The sequence below is a fragment of the Tupaia chinensis genome, unplaced genomic scaffold (genome assembly GCF_000334495.1).
Source record: "Tupaia chinensis unplaced genomic scaffold, TupChi_1.0 Scaffold000273_1, whole genome shotgun sequence".
In the NCBI taxonomy this organism is placed as follows: Eukaryota; Metazoa; Chordata; class Mammalia; order Scandentia; family Tupaiidae; genus Tupaia; species Tupaia belangeri.
The window spans coordinates 1,750,798-1,766,478 of record NW_006159755.1 but is presented as its reverse complement, the minus strand read 5'-3'; the positions used below and the strand labels follow the sequence as shown (position 1 = coordinate 1,766,478).

The following is a 15,681-nucleotide window of genomic DNA, read 5'->3' as shown; positions in this document are numbered from 1 at the left end:
AGCGGGACCCCGGGGCAGGCCGGGCTGGGCGGGCTGAGCAGCTACGGCTGGAGCTGAGTGAGCCCCAGTTCCGGTCAGAGCTGAGCAGTGGGCCTGGCCCTCCAGCTCCTACCCGCCTGGAACTCACTTGCTCTGACCTACACGGTGAGAGCTGCTGGGGCATAGGGCCTGGGGCCTGGGCCCCCAGGAGAGGTGGGCTTGGGGCTATGGAAGAGGCCAGGTCACAGTTGGAGCAGTCTCTGGCTTAGGCCTTTACCAGCTCTGCAGGTCACAAATATTTCCTATCCCTGGTCCTCCTGGCAATGAGCAGAGTGGACCCTTCGTGCCTGGGCCACTGTAGACCATGGTGTGTTTGGAAGGGAGGGACTCTGACCCTGTAATCTGACATTGGGGAAAAATGGGAAAAGGCAGCAGTGATGAGCCCCCTCCCATCCCTTTCTGTTCTTTCCAGGTGTTTATGAAGATGGAGAGAAGCCACCTGTTCCCTGCCTGCGTGTCTCCAAAGCCCTGGACCCCAAGAGCATTGGACACAAGTACTTCCTGCCCCAGTAAGTGAGAACTCTGGAGGGGCAGGAGAGGGGGGTTCTGCTGCCAGCTTGGGACCAGGTGCAGTCTTGCAGGCCAGTGACAGGCCTGTGCCCTGGCAGGGTAGTGGTGACCCTGAACCCCCAGTCCAGCAGCGCACATTGGGAGGTGGCCCCAGAGAAGGGAGAGGAGCTGGAGATGTCAGCTGAGAGTCCATGCGAGCTACGAGAGCCTGAGCCCTCGCCCTTCTCCTCCAAGAGGACCATGTATGAGACAGAGGAGGTGAGACCTGGCCCCACCTCTTCCCGGGTCACCCCTCATCCTGCACCACTCTGGTCTCACTTGTGTGGCTATGAGATAAGGCGACAGGACCACCTGGTGTGGGCATGATGTGACCCACCACTGGTGAGGATTGTCTGTTCCATCATTTCCGGGCAATAAGGAAGCCCCCCTCCCTGCTCACAGGATGGGAGGAAGCATGCTGTGAGGGCAGGCCCCCGGGAGAGCATAGGTCCTCGGGACCCTGACCTACCTCAACTGTTTATCACAGTGTACTTGGGCCTTGGGATCCTCTTTTCTGAAGGTGACGAGGGCTGAATGAGAGGCAGTTAAGGACCCAGTGCCACTTCAGTGGTTGTGTCACCTTGAGTTACCTACAGACGGGTTTCCTGCTCTGAAAAGTGGACCCAATGACCTCGGTCTCATTCACAGGCCAGCTGTGAGGCTTAGAGGAGCTGCATACTTGTGAAACCCTCAGAACAGGGTTGGCTTTTCGTCAGCGCTGTGTGTCATGGCCAGCATGTATCCACAGCAGAGGAGGGCCCCTGTGAATAAATGTATGCGTGCATGAACGAATGAATGACAGGAGGTCAGGACCCAGACTTGGGTCTGTCTGACCCCAGAGCCAAACATAGATCCTGGCCTCTTTAAGATGACTTTCCATCTTACATTCTTTTTCCCCCTCCTCCCCTGGTCTTATCCTGTCTAGATGGTGATTCCTGGAGACCCTGAAGAGATGAGAACGTTCCAGAACAGGACCCTGGCCCTGTCACGCTGCAGCGTGGAAGTGGTCCTGCCCGGCGCCCACATCTTTCTGCCCAGCAAAGAGGTCTATGAGAGCCTCTACAACAGGTGGAGACATGGGGTGGGCAGGGCTGGGCAAGGGGCCGGGCCCTGGCCTCCCTCACCTCTGCTGTCCATCCGCCTATCTCAGGATCAACAACGACCTGCTCATGTGGGAGCCTGCAGACCTGCTCCCCACTCCCGACCTCACCACTCATCCCCCTGGCTTCCCAGGCCCGTCAGGCTTCTGGCATGACAACTTCAAGATGTGCAAGTCTGCTTTCAAGCTGGGTATGAGGGGTGCTATGGCTGGGCCAGAAGGAGGATCCTCAGATCCGGACAGGGCTGGGCCAGACCTCCCAGGTCTCCTTCCCACCCAGCTGCCTTGATCTCACCGCAGACTCAGACTCAGATGACGAGGATGCCCACTTCTTCTCGGTGGGGACATCGGCCGCACCCCAGGCCCCAGTGCCTGAGCCCCCAACCCCTCACTCCCAAAGTACCTTCTCTACACTGGTGACAGTGCTCAAGGGTCGGATCACAGCCCTCTGCGAGGCCAAGGTGAGGACAGCCCTGCTGGGCAGGTGAGCCAGCCCCTTACTCCAGAGCCCCCCCGACAGGAGGGCAGGGCAAGCCTGAGCATCTCCCAACTGGGAACCTGGAGAACTGAAGCCCCCACCCGCCGCCCACTGGTCCACACAGCCAGCACCTGTCTCAGTGTACCTGGCAGCCACGTGGTAGCACCTTGCTAGGGGTAGGCCACCATTTGATCTGAGGAGGCAGATAGAGCAGGGGTTATTCCTCCCCTTTGGCAAAAGAGGCAAGCGCTGCCCAGAGCCTCCAGCCAGCTCTGTGGGAGAAGCTGACCCCTCCGCCCCAGGCCACAGCTCCAAGAGGCACTGTACCCCTGAGCAGCTGCTGAAGCCAGGCGGGGTCTCTGTCTGCAGGATGAGGGCGGGAGGCGGCTGGAGGCTATGCATGGGGAACTGGTACTGGACGTGGAGCACGGTACCCTCTTCAGCGTCTCCCAGTACCGCGGCCAGCCGGGACTTGGCTACTTCTGCCTGGAAGCTGAAAAGGCAGCTCTCTATCACCAAGGTGTGAGGGCTGGGAGATTGTCGCTGGGAATCCAGGCTCAGGGCTGGAGGCTCTCAGGAAGGATGTGACCCTGGGAAGAGTGGGTGGCCAGCTGGCTTTGCAAGGGGGCTCACAAGGTCCCTCCTCAGCGGCCGTGGATGACTACCTGCTGCCCAGTCACCTGGAACTGCCCAGCTTTGCTCCCCCCACCCAGTTGGCCCCCACCATCTACCCATCGGAGGAAGGGTTGACTGGGCGAGGATCCTCGGGCCGCAAGGGTCAGGGCCCGGGCCCCCAGATGCTGTCCACAGCTGTGCGCATCCACCTGGATCCCCACAAGAACGTCAAGGTACACCTGCCTTTGCTTGCCACCCACCCCCATGGCTAGGCAGCTGCCTCCCTGGTGCATGGCGGGGCTTGGCCCTTCCACCATCCTGACTGCACCCCTACCCTCAGGAGTTCCTGGTGACATTGCGGCTACACAAAGCCACCCTGCGCCATTACATGGCTCTGCCTGAACAGAGCTGGCACTCCCAGGTGAGCAAGGGTGGCCCGGGAGGACACGTGCCCCAGTGATTCTGGATTCCTGGTCTGGGCAAGCAGGTCTCCAGGCAGAAGCCGGTGTGAGGACCATGGACTAGGCCAGAGTTAACCTTTGCCAGGGCTCCTGGGAAGGGGAAGTGCTGGACAGCAGTGGGCAGCAGATGGGGTCCTGGGCAGGGCAGTGTTAGTGGAGGCCGGAAGCCGCCTTATCCTTCCTGCCCCTCCCGCCCTGGATCTGAAGCTGCTGGAGTTCTTGGACGTGCTGGATGACCCCGTGCTGGGCTACCTGCCCCCGACAGTCATCACCGTCCTGCACACACACCTGTTCTCCTGCGCCGTGGACTACAGGTACCCAGGCTGGGCGGGCCAGGTGCTGGGGCAGGCTTTCAGGTGTAAGGTGCCTGCTGCAGCTCAAGTGTAACCCCCAGGCCCCTCTACCTCCCTGTGCGTGTCCTGGTCACCGCTGAGACCTTCACCCTGTCCAGCAACATCATCATGGACACCTCCACCTTCCTGCTCAGGTATGCAGGCTGCCCTCGCGTGCATCCATCCCACCCTCAGCCAGTCTGCAGCTGCCTACTGCGTGTGTCCTTGGGCCTCTCTCTCAGCCCTTCTGTATGTCTGGGGGTGAGCCCTCCCTTAGGAATGTGAAATGTTTCTGCCTTCCCGGAGAGCATTTGAATCAGAGCCTAAAATCATTTGTGCTCTCTGGCCTGGTAATGGGGTGTGTGTGTATGTGTGTGTGTGTGTGTGTGTGTGTGTGTGTGTGTGTGTCCGAAGGCTAGAAAGATGAGACAGGTGGAATATACTGCTTCTGTAGTATAATTTAAAACACTTGCAAGTTTTAAATGGTCTAAATGCCCCAAATTACAACTTGCGTAAATTAATGTGGCCCACTCTTTGTGGAATGTTGTACGGACATTAAAGTCAAGTTGAAGGGGGCCAGCTGGTGGTGTGCTAGCTAAGGTGACTGCATCCTACATGGCTAGCTGCATGGTTTGAGTCCCAGACCCGGCAGCTTGAAAATCATACCTAGCACATGTGCATGTGTGTGCGCCTAAAATCCCAAGAGGAGACTGGAGGAGAAGGGTTTACAGTGTGGCCACCCCTCCTGGGGAGTGAGTTCTCATTTTCTCTTTCTCTCTGTCTCTCTAGTGAGCATACATGCCCTATAGCAAACACAAACAAACAAAAAAAGTCAAGTCGAAGAATAACGTGGGGTTGGCCTGTAGTATAGTACTTAAGCCCTGTACATAGAAAGCCAAATCTCACATGGCTGACCCAGTTCAAGTCCTGACCCAGTGGCTTGAAAATCAATGCCAGGTGCACACATGCCCCAAATCCTGACAAGATGGAGGAATGAAAGAGAAGGATTGCGGTGCGACCATACCCCATTGGGGAGTGCTTTCCCTTTCTCTCTGTCTCCTTGGTGAGTGTGCACACCCTCTGGCAATAAAGTAAAATGTGAAAAAAATATAAGGAAATGTCACAGTCCAATGTTTACTGAGAAAAATAGGACAGAGAATTACCAGGGATTTTTTTTTGTTTTTTGGGGGGTTTTTTAGGAGAAAATTTTTCTGTAGGACTCGTGTGCTTGCTGGAGAGACAGAGAGAAACAGAAAATGAGAAATCGTCCTCCCAGGGGGATGACCACACCGCCATCCCTGCTCTTCCATTCTCCTCTGGGGATTTTGGGCATGCACACACACGTGCCTGATGTTTTTTAAGCTGCCAGGTCTGGGACTCAAACCATGATTGACTATATGGGAGCCCATCCATGTAACCATTGTGCCATCTGCTGGCCCACAGACTTGCCAGTGTTTTAAAAATATGTATGTCAGGACCAGCAGTTGGCATAATGGCTATGTCACTGGACTCCCAGGTAGTCAGTTGACCGCAGTTCGAGTCCCGGACCTGGTGGCTTAAACTCATGCCTAGTGCGTGTACGTGCATGCCCAAGATCCCGAGAGGAGAATGGAGAAGGGATTATGGTGTGGCCATCCCCCGGGGGGTGATTTCTGCTTTCTGTCTCTCTGTCTCTGTCTTTCTGGCAAGTGCACGCACTCTATAGCAAAAACCTCTCCAAAAAAAAAGTATGTCTATGAGGAGGCATGTATCTTTGTGGCCGCATAGGAAGAACTAGAGTGAGATGGTGTGGTGGTTTTCTCTGTTTGGATTCGAGGTTATGAGTGATTTTAATTTTCTTTTTTATCTAAAATATTGGGTTGTCTGAAAAATCATGATGCATTTTTGCATAGAAAAACATAGAAAAATACATCATGACTTTTCCAACAACCCAGTATCTTAAAGGAGATTATATTATGTTACTATTAAATAAGGATTTATTTGGGACAGCCTGCAGTGTGGTGGTTGAGGATCTCAAGTGGCTAACTGCGTTTGAGTCAGCAGCTTGAAAACATGTCATGGTTGGGACCAGCAGATGGTGTAGTGGTTATGTCCCTGGACTCCCACGTAGTTGACCATGGTTCGAGTCCTGGACCTGGCAGCTTAAAACTCTTGCCAGGCATGTGCACGCGTGACCAAAATCCCAAGAGGAGAATGGAGGAGAAGGGATTGCAGCATGGTCATCCCCTGGGGGGTGATTTCTCACTTTCTGTCTGTCTGTCTCTCCAGCAAGCACACATACCTTATAGTAAAAAAAAAAAAAAAAGAAGAAAAAAGAAAAAGAAAGAAAGCTAAACATGCCAGGACATGTACGTGCATGCCCAAAATCCTGCAAGAGGAGGGATTGCAGCGGAGCCATCCCCAACAGGGGGTATTTTCTTGCTTTCCTTCCCTCTATGTCTGGGAAGGGGCATGTGCCCCTCTTATTACAAAATAAATAAATGAGGACTTTTTTGTCGGGGGGGGAGGTTTGCTTTAGGGCGCTTGCGCTTGCCAGAGAGAAAGAGACCGATAGAGCGAGTGAGAGGGAAAGTGAGAAATCACTCCCCAGAGGGGATGGCCACGCCAACGATCCCTTCTCCTCCATTCTCCTCCTAGGATCTTGGGTACACACGCACATGTGCCCAATGTAATTTTAAAGATACTGGATCCTGAATTTGAACCATGGTCAGCCATGTGGGGAGTCCAGTGATATAAGCGCTACACCATCTGCTGGACACTATAAATATTTGTTTTATTTTATTTTATTTATTTATTATAAGAGATTTTTAGGGAGGCCTTAGGGAGTGTGCGCTTGTTGGAGAGAAGAGAGACAGAGACAGAAACAGTGAAGGGAAAGTGAGAAATTACCCCCAGGGGGAATGGCTGCACTGCAATCCCTCTCCTCCATTCTCCTCTGAGATTTTGGGCATGCACACACATGCACCCAGCGTGATTTTTAAGCCATTAGGTCTGGGAACTGGAACTGCAGTCAGCCATGTGCGAGTCTAGCGATGTAACTGCTAAGCTGTCTCCTGGTCCCATATTTTAAAAGAACAATAAATATCACAGGATGACTAAAGGACGCCCCCCTTCCTGGACTGTTACGAGGCCCAGATGAGGTGGTGGAACTGCAGATATTCTGAGAACCTTCATGACTCCCCCACTAAGGGAGTGCTGCTTTCTGAGCCTGGAGCGTGGAGGCCAGGCCATTCTCCCCACTGCACAGACAAGAACACTGAGACTGGCCGGGGCCCGTCATTACAGCTTTCTGTGGGCCTAGGAGCCCTCTGCCTGTGTCCAGGAGCCCCACCCTTGCCGGCCCCATGGAGCTGCTGCCTGCAGCAGTTCCTGGGCCCTTCTCAGCCCTCTTCCCCACCAGGTTCATCCTTGATGACTCCGCCTTGTACCTGTCTGACAAGTGTGAGGTGGAGACCCTGGATCTGCGGCGAGGTGGGCAGGGCCTGAACTGGGTTCCCTCCCCTCTCTGGGACCATAGTCCCTGGCCGTAGCCAGAGCAGCCACGTGTCCTCGCGCAGATGTTGGCTGGGCTCTTAGCTCCCATGCATGCGTGCACATGAGAGTTCTGCCCCTAGATGAGCAGTTCTCCCCTGGGTGGTGGGGCAGGGGCCAGGTGTGAGGAGGCACCAGCAGCTGTTTCCCTGCCCTCTGCTTCAGACTATGTCTGTGTCTTGGATGTGGACCTCCTGGAGCTTGTGATCAAAACCTGGAAAGGGAGCACTGAGGGCAGACTGGTGAGTGTGGCTGTTACCCAGGGTTCCTCAAGCCAGATCGGGGCAGAGGCCCATGGACTCTTCAAGGGCTTGCCCTTCTCCCTTGGCCTGGCTCTGGTCACAGTCAGCACCTACCCTTCCCTGCTGGGCTCTGGTTGGTGTCTCTCCTCACAAGGGCCAGACCCACCAGGGGCCAGAGGGTCCCATGTATTTGGTGATCGTGGGTTTTAGCCTCACCACTAGAGGGCAGCACAGCCTTTGCTGCAGTCAGATAGCTTTTGTGGGTCCCGGTTCCTTATCTTTAAAATGGAAAGAACAGGTCCCACCACACCCAGCTAAGGAGGACAAAGGAGGCACAGCACGAGGGTGGGCTGATTGGGCGCACTCCTGTTCCCGTGGCCCCAGGTCAAGCCCCTTTAATTTCTAGGCCCAGTCAGTTTGCTCCTCTGTTCAGTGGGATTCCAGGCACACTAACCACCTCAGGAAAACCTGGCCCTGTTCTGCCTGTGGCAGGACCAGAACCGCGGTGCCCTTCCAGGGAGGGTAGGGCGCGGCTGCAGTGGAGCCTGAGCCGACGCCGCCCTGCACTCCACAGAGCCAGCCACTGTTCGAGCTGCGCTGCTCCAACAACGTGGTGCACGTGCACAGCTGCGCCGACTCGTGTGCCCTGCTGGCCAACCTGCTCCAGTACGTAATGAGCGCGGGCGACCTGCACCCCCCACCCCGGCCCCCCAGCCCCACGGAGATCGCCGGCCAGAAGGTACAGGTGAGGCCTGGCCACACAGGCTACCAGAGCTCGGCCAGGCCCCCTCCCCTGCCATGGTCCTCAGGGGCCTGGGGTGGGGGTGTCCTGGAGCTGCCCTCCCTCCTGTGACTCATCCATCACTCCCCCCGACCTGGCCCAGCTCTCCGAGAGCCCTGCCTCCCTGCCCTCGTGTCCCCCAGTGGAGACAGCCCTCATCAACCAGCGGGACCTGGCCGATGCCCTCCTGGACACTGAGCGCAGCCTGCGGGAGCTGGCCCAGCCCTCAGGTGTGCTTGGGGTGCTTAGGGGAGAGCAGACACCATCAGACACCCACAATATGCATCTCCCAAAAATGGCCTTTCTCTCGCCCACAGGTGGCCCCCTCCCTCAGGCCTCGCCCGTCTCGGTCTACCTATTCCCAGGTGAACGCAGCGGGGCCCAGGCCCCTTCACCACCTGCAGGTGGCCCCTCTGACAGCTCAGGGTCCCGCTCAGAGGCTAAAGAAGAGGAAAAGGAAGAGGAGGGTGATGGGGACGCTCTGGACAGTGACGAGTTCTGCATCCTCGACGCTCCTGGCCTGGGCATCCCGGTATGTAGAGGACGGGAGGGCGCCGTCCCCGCCCTCCAGGCTGCTGTCTGGGGAGGGCCCTGCATGCCCAGCTGGTCTAGAGCCCCACTATGAGAGGAACCGGCAGGCGGCAGTCACCATCACCACGGAGGGTGCTGGGTCCGGGCTCTCTGGGGAAGCAGCCCTTCGTTTTGAAGGAGAGGCGGATTTCCAGAGGAGTGGGCCTGACGTCCTGGCAGAGGGGCTGGGACATTCAAGGGGATCGAAGAAGAGAGGACAGTTAGCAGGAGTGGGAGGAGGCCCACTGGCTGCTGGGACCAGTGGGAATGTTTGAAGGACCCGAGGAGACAGGGCTGACAGGAGCAGGGGCTCTCAGGCCCATCCCAGAAGGACCACTCAGACCCAGGCTCCAAAAATAATAGGCTAAGAGAGTCATGTTTGGGGACCAGCAGTTGACGTAATGGCTGTGTCGCTGGACTCCCATGTAGTTGACCGCAGTTCAAGTCCGGGACCCGGTGGCTTAAACTTACACCAGGCGCATGTGTGTGCATGCCCAAGATCCCGAGAGGAGAACGGAGGAGAAGAGATCACAGCGTGGCCATCCCCCCTGGGGGGTGATTTCTCACTTTCTGTCTCTCTGTCTCTCTCTGTCTTTCTGGCAAGCACACGCGCCCTATAGCAAAAACCTCTCAAGAAAAAAGAAAGAAAGAAAAAAGAGGGTCATCTTTGTCAAAAATGGAGGAGGAGAGTGAAGTGTGAGGATAAGGGAGAAGCAGGAGCCGGGGTCGGGGGTGGCTGGAGAGGAAACTCGTCCATGCTCCGCACCTTCACCGGCCTCTTTCCGCAGCCCCGAGATGGGGAGCCCGTGGTGACACAGCTGCATCCAGGCCCCATCGTCGTGCGGGATGGACACTTCTCGCGGCCACTGGGCAGCACGGACCTGCTACGGGCACCGGCCCACTTCCCAGTGCCCAGCAGTCGAGTGGTGCTGCGTGAGGTCTCCCTCGTTTGGCACCTCTATGGAGGCCGAGACTTTGGGCCCCACCCTGGCCACAGGTAAGAGATATCTGCAGGAGACTGGGACCAGGCCCAGGCCAGCTCTGACCTTCAGCAGCTGGTCTATCCCTATCTGGCCTCAGTTTCCGCATCCTTGACTTTCTTGCCTACCTTCCAGACTGGAGAGGCTCTTGCTCTTAGGCTGAAAACTCTGCTACCAGTGGGGGTTCTTCTGAGTCAGCTTGCTCTCTGTCTCTTTTCCCAGGGCAAGAGTTGGCCTCACAGGCCCCAGGGGCTCCCCTTCCCGCTGCTCTGGCCCCAACCGGCCCCAGAACTCATGGCGTACGCAGGGGGGCAGTGGGCGGCAGCACCACGTCCTCATGGAGATCCAGCTCAGCAAGGTGAGTGCGGGGTGTGAGTGCACCGCGGGTGCTGTTTCTCTTGTCACGCGGCAGCCAAAGCAGGCAGAGCCCGAGTAGGACGTGTCTGAGTCTGGCGTGGTGAAAACCACCTGGGAGGGGCACAGGCTTGCTGGGGAGGAGTCAGAAGGCCTTCTTGCAATGGGACCGACTGAGCAGAGACCGAAAGAGTGAGGAGGTGAGTGCGGAGGAGGTGTTCAGGCAGGGGGACAACTGGAAAGCTGCACATGGGGAGCACCAGGCCGGGAGGCAGCGGCTGAGCCAGCGATGAGGTGAGGCCAGAGCCCAGCAGGAACAGAACAGTTTTGATTCTTAACTCAAGAGAGGTGGAGGGCCCTGGGAGTTGAGGTGAGGCTGCCGTGGGACAACCACTGCAGCAGTCAGTGCAGACGGAGTGTCTGGGCAGGGTAGCAGCTGCAGGGCCAATGAGAAGAGGCAGGTTCTGGAGAGGTGGGCTGGGTAGAGGCAGCTTTGGGACCCGGTGAGATACAGAGCAATCCAGAGGGTTTGGGCCAGAGAACAGGCACAGCAGGAGGTCCCCCTTCCTGAGAGTGACTTGGGCCAGTGCTAGGCTTCCTGAGGGTCACCGGAGGCGGGGGGACAGAAGAGCACGTGAGGCTGGGGGAGCAGTGGGCTGTGCTGAGACGAGAACTCTGAGGAGGTGAACGTCAGAGTGTGACCAGGGCCTCTGGGGCCTGACAGGGAGCCAGCTGTGCAGGAAGAGGGCAGGCTCTCCCCGGAGGGGGAGAGAGTGAGCCTGGGGACAAAGGCCTGAAGACAACAGGCTGAACCTACCCGAGGGGCAGGTCTGGAAGGAGAGATAAGGCCCTGCTGGACTGAGGTGAAGAGCCTGCAGGGAAGCCACAGAGGGCCAGTGAGGCTGGTGGGCACCTGCTTTACAGAGATCCTGTGGGGGTGTGGAGAAGGAGCTGGAGAGGACAGCAGGTCGTCCAGGGGAGCGGGAAGAGGGGTCGGCAGCTGGGAGACCGGGTAGCTGCTGTAGAGGTGAACGATGCGTAGAGGGAGTGGAGAGAGTTCTGAGACTTTGATGATGAAGGCATTGGAGGGTGAAGGTGGGGCCATGGTTTGCCGCAGGCACCACTTAGGTGAGATAGGGACTGTAGGAATGTGGACAGGTAGACCTGGGGGAGGAGGAGGGCAAGGACTCATTGTGGCCAGGTAGAGCTGAAAATGCTAGTGGGGGGACCAGCAGTTAGCATAATGACTATGTCTCTGGACTTCCATGTAGTCCACCATGGTTCAAATCCTGGACCTGGTGGCTTAAAATTCACGCCGGGCGCATGTGCGTGCGTGCCCAGGATCCTGAGAGGAGAATGGAGGAGAAAGGATTGCGGCATGGCCATCCCCCCTGGGGGGTGATTTCTTGCTTTCTGTCTCTCTGTCTCTCTCTGTCTGTCTGGCGAGTGCATGCGCCCTATAGCAAAAGCCTCTCCCAAAAAAAAAAAAAAAAGAAAAGAAAAAGAAAATGCTAGTGGGACAGCCACATGGAGGTATCGAGGGGATGGCCAGGTGTGGGGCCGAGATGGGGGTGGGAACTAAAAACGTTGCTGGGAGAGAAGGGGCCTGGGGTGTCTTCTGTCCATCTTGGGGCCTGCCTATCAGCTCAGGCCTCTGTCCACCCCACAGGTAAGCTTCCAGCATGAAGTGTACCCAGCAGAGCCAGCCTCGGGCCCCGCCGCCCCCGGCAAGGAGCTGGAGGAGCGGCCGCTGTCCCGCCAGGTGTTCATTGTGCAGGAACTTGAGGTCCGTGACCGGCTCGCCTCCTCCCAGATCAACAAGTTCCTGTACCTGCACACGAGCGAGCGGATGCCGCGGCGCGCCCACTCCAACATGGTATGGCCCCTACCATGCCCCTGGCCAGGGCCCCAGGCTGCAGGGCCACATCCCAGGCTGTTGCGGGGCGGGGGGTGGGCTTAGCGGAGGGTACAGCTGACTGGGGAGCCGGCAGGGACTGGGCCGGAAGCCCAGTAGGCGCCAGAGCTGTTCTCTGCCCCTAGCTCACCATCAAAGCGCTGCACGTGGCCCCCACCACCAACCCGGGGGGGCCCGAGTGCTGTCTCCGTGTCTCGCTGATGCCCCTGAGGCTCAACGTGGACCAGGTGAGTGGCCAGGGGAGGGCGGGCCCACGGTGGGCCCTGCTGTCTCCCAGCTGCCGAGTTGACCCACTGCCTCAACTGCGCCCGCAGGATGCCCTCTTCTTCCTTAAGGACTTCTTCACCAGCCTGGCAGCCGGCATCAACCCCATGGTCTCAGGGGAGACCCCCACTGAGGGTGAGTGGTCGGGCCAAGGAGAGGAGGGTCCGGGCCTCCTGCCTCCCAGGACAGCCCAGCCCAGGCTGTCAGTCATCCTCGTTCCCGTCCCTTAGCTCGTCCCGAGACCCAAGCCCAGCACAGCAGCCCCCAGGAAGGGCAGCCCGAGGGCTTGGAGACGACCGCCTCACAGGAAGCCGCGGGGAGCGGACACAGCCCCTCTGCAGAGCAGCAGCCCATCTACTTCAGGTAGCACTCAGGGCTCGGGCCTGGGCCAGGGTGCAGGGGGCCAGGACCGCGACCAAAGTCCCACCTCCCCGCTCCCCCACCCAGGGAGTTCCGCTTCACATCCGAGGTGCCCATCTGGCTGGATTACCACGGCAAGCACGTCACCATGGACCAGGTGGTAAGGGGGCCGACAGGCAGGGTGGCCGTGTGACCGGGCCCTCTGTGGGTCCCAGTTGCGCTCATCTGTGGCTGAGCCTCACAGGGGCCGGGGCCTTTATCTAGGTACCACCGGCTGCTGAGCCGGCCCGCAGTGGCCCATGTCCCATTATATGAGCCCAAGCCCCTGTCCTCCCCTAGGGCACTTTTGCTGGCCTGCTCATCGGCCTGGCCCAGCTCAACTGCTCCGAGCTGAAGCTGAAGCGGCTCTGTTGCCGGCACGGGTGAGCCCCCAGCAGCCTGGCTTCTCTGCAGGGCCCCGTCTTCCCTGTGCTCTGTCCCCACGTGGCTGTGTAGCCTTGGCCTAGTCAGCGCCTCTTTCAGGGCCTGGCCCTCCTCTGTAAAGTGGGCATACGCGTGCCTCCACGTAGGGCTGGGTGGCATGGGAGGTCGAGGTGCCCACGGTGCTCACTACGGGGGTTTCCATCCCTCTTGGCCCCAGACCTCTGACATCCCCCGTCACCACTCCTCTCACAGGCTGCTGGGTGTGGACAAGGTGCTGGGCTATGCGCTCAACGAGTGGCTCCAGGACATCCGCAAAAACCAGTTGCCCGGCCTGCTAGGAGGCGTGGGCCCCATGCACTCCGTCGTCCAGCTCTGTGAGTCGTCCGGGGGAGACTGGGCACTCGAAAGCACTGTTACACTTGGGCAGCCTAGAAGCTGCCGTTACATAGGAGGAGGGGGTCTTCGAGCAGGGCAGAGGGGGGCAGGGAAGCTTTGGGCTCCTCTGACCAGCCCGCCCCACCCCCTAGTCCAAGGGTTCCGGGACCTGCTGTGGCTGCCCATTGAGCAGTACCGGAAGGACGGGCGCCTCATGCGGGGGCTGCAGCGAGGGGCTGCCTCCTTCGGCTCATCCACGGCCTCCGCCGCCCTGGAGCTGAGCAACCGGCTGGTGCAGGCCATCCAGGTGAGTGGGCGCCCTGCATCCAGGTTATGCCTGCAGCGCCCCGATTCTGTCCTCGAAGCTGTCCTGAGAGTGGGCGGGCTGTGTATCACAGCCCCATTTTACAGAGCAATGTCACAGAGGAAAGGCCACGTGACCTGCCTGGTGCCCACTGCCAGGTCTCCCCAGACCACTGTCTCCATGCCCTGGAGTGTCTTGAAAAGTGTGTGGGGGGGTGTTTACAGACAGAGAAACCAAGACCTGGAAACCGGCCCCAGTTCATGTAGGTCATGCACTTTGCAGGCCCACAGGGATCCCCAGGGGTGGTCTTGTGAGCAGGGGTGATCAGGGCTGCGAATTCTGGGGGCAGGGAAGGGCAGGCACATGGAGAACACGGTGCCTTCTGGGACCTGCAAGCTCAAATACCCAGGGGGTGAAGAGCAGAGTCTCTAGAGAAGAGGCTAGAGGGATGAGCCAGCACCAGAGAGCCCCCACGGTGCTATTTTGGGTAGAGTGGCATTGGGTAAGTGATGTGGGGGCAGAGAACAGAGGCGCTGGTGACAGAGGGAAGGTCAGGCTTGGTGATTGGCTTGCTGATGGTCAGGGGGATGAGTGTCAAGGAGCCCAAGCCCCTGCTGGAACCTTCCCCCAGCACTGGGGAGGCCAGACAAGGAACAGATGGAGGAGGGCATGAGCCAGTCCTAGGCAAGCCGTCGGTGGCACCAGGAGCCAGCAGTGGAGGTCTGGCATGCCTGGACATGCTGGTCAGCCCCAGAAGGCTTAGGCTTGAGCAGACACTAGGGTGTCCCCTCTGGAGTCATACTCCACCCGAAATTTCCTGACCTGGGTGGTGGGTGCCATGGGGGGGTAGAAGGTGGAGAGAAGAGACTACGTAGGAGCCCCAGGGACAGCACAGCTAAAAGCTCTGGTGAGGCCAAGGGGTGGCAGCACCCACAGACTGGCCAGGAGGCCCAGTGGCCAGACATGCCTGCCTGGGCTGGCTCTCTTCATCTTGCACCCCTTTGTCCTTCAGGCCACGGCCGAGACGGTGTATGATATCCTGTCCCCGGCCGCACCCATCTCCCGCTCCCTGCAGGACAAGCGCTCTGCAAGGCGGCTGCGCAGGGGCCAGCAGCCCGCTGACCTCCGGGAGGGCGTGGCCAAGGCCTACGACACGGTTCGAGAGGTGAGAAGACCCATGCCCTCCTCCCCATCACCCCATACTCACCTGCTCACTCAGATCCCCCCATTGACTTCTGACCTCCACAGGGCATCCTGGACACAGCTCAGACCATCTGTGATGTGGCGTCGCGGGGCCATGAGCAGAAGGGACTGACAGGTGCCGTGGGGGGCGTGATCCGCCAGCTGCCCCCGACGGTGGTGAAGCCACTCATCCTTGCCACAGAGGCCACGTCCAACCTGCTTGGGGGGATGCGCAACCAGATCCTCCCCGACGCCCACAAGGACCACGCTCTCAAGTGGCGCTCAGAGGAGGCCCAGGACTGAACAGGGGCAGCTGGGACCCAGAGGGGCGCTGGCCACCCTCCCTCTCAGCCTACCTGCCACCTCCGGCCAGCACCAGTGTGCCACTGGCTCCCAAGCCTCCTGAGAGCTGCGACCCACAGCCAGGCAGGGAGGGACCTTCGGGGTCAGTCACTGTGAAGGACACCTGCCCGGCTTGCCCATTGCCAAGCCACCACGAGAGGGGCCTCCCTGCCTTGGGGCCTCAGCCCCGTCTCTGCACTTTTCCTCTGGGGAGAAAGGACTCTGCCCCTCCCTGCTGCCTTGTCCCAGGACGGAGGCTTTTGGACCCTTGGACCCCAACCCCACTCAGCCAAGTGTCTTTCTGTTGTCTTGGGGGGAGGTGGGGGGACAGACACCATGTGGTTCGATGTATGATTTTTAAGCTCCTTGAGCGTGTGGGTCAGTGTCTGCATGAAGTGGAATAAACTGTACCCGCCGCCAGCCCCGCCCAGGTCCTGGGTGCCTGTCCTACCCTGTTATCCCGGTATCAGCCTTGACCTTGGCCC

General features: G+C 58.9%; 1 protein-coding gene across 4 annotated transcripts in view; it reads left to right on the top strand.

Moving 5' to 3' along the window:
• The window catches only part of ATG2A (autophagy related 2A), a 24,203-nt gene extending 8,587 nt beyond the window's left edge, over positions 1-15,616 (top strand). For 3 of the 4 annotated variants that reach the window (XM_027772418.1, XM_027772420.1, XM_027772417.1), the window contains 28 exons: positions 19-144; positions 452-548; positions 648-807; positions 1,514-1,656; positions 1,739-1,878; positions 1,988-2,148; positions 2,535-2,685; positions 2,814-3,013; positions 3,121-3,201; positions 3,449-3,555; positions 3,636-3,728; positions 6,974-7,044; positions 7,270-7,346; positions 7,921-8,091; positions 8,231-8,357; positions 8,445-8,659; positions 9,486-9,694; positions 9,900-10,035; positions 11,701-11,907; positions 12,072-12,173; positions 12,261-12,345; positions 12,441-12,573; positions 12,658-12,730; positions 12,910-12,992; positions 13,246-13,367; positions 13,521-13,675; positions 14,685-14,837; positions 14,921-15,616. In XM_027772418.1, the coding sequence (XP_027628219.1) occupies positions 19-144; positions 452-548; positions 648-807; positions 1,514-1,656; positions 1,739-1,878; positions 1,988-2,148; positions 2,535-2,685; positions 2,814-3,013; positions 3,121-3,201; positions 3,449-3,555; positions 3,636-3,728; positions 6,974-7,044; positions 7,270-7,346; positions 7,921-8,091; positions 8,231-8,357; positions 8,445-8,659; positions 9,486-9,694; positions 9,900-10,035; positions 11,701-11,907; positions 12,072-12,173; positions 12,261-12,345; positions 12,441-12,573; positions 12,658-12,730; positions 12,910-12,992; positions 13,246-13,367; positions 13,521-13,675; positions 14,685-14,837; positions 14,921-15,157 (3,815 nt within the window). In that variant the 3' untranslated portion in view covers positions 15,158-15,616. The remainder of the gene's footprint in view (positions 1-18; positions 145-451; positions 549-647; positions 808-1,513; positions 1,657-1,738; positions 1,879-1,987; positions 2,149-2,534; positions 2,686-2,813; positions 3,014-3,120; positions 3,202-3,448; positions 3,556-3,635; positions 3,729-6,973; positions 7,045-7,269; positions 7,347-7,920; positions 8,092-8,230; positions 8,358-8,444; positions 8,660-9,485; positions 9,695-9,899; positions 10,036-11,700; positions 11,908-12,071; positions 12,174-12,260; positions 12,346-12,440; positions 12,574-12,657; positions 12,731-12,909; positions 12,993-13,245; positions 13,368-13,520; positions 13,676-14,684; positions 14,838-14,920) is intronic. The other variant, XM_027772419.1, reaches the window with a different exon arrangement.
• Positions 15,617-15,681: the final 65 nt, after the last annotated feature.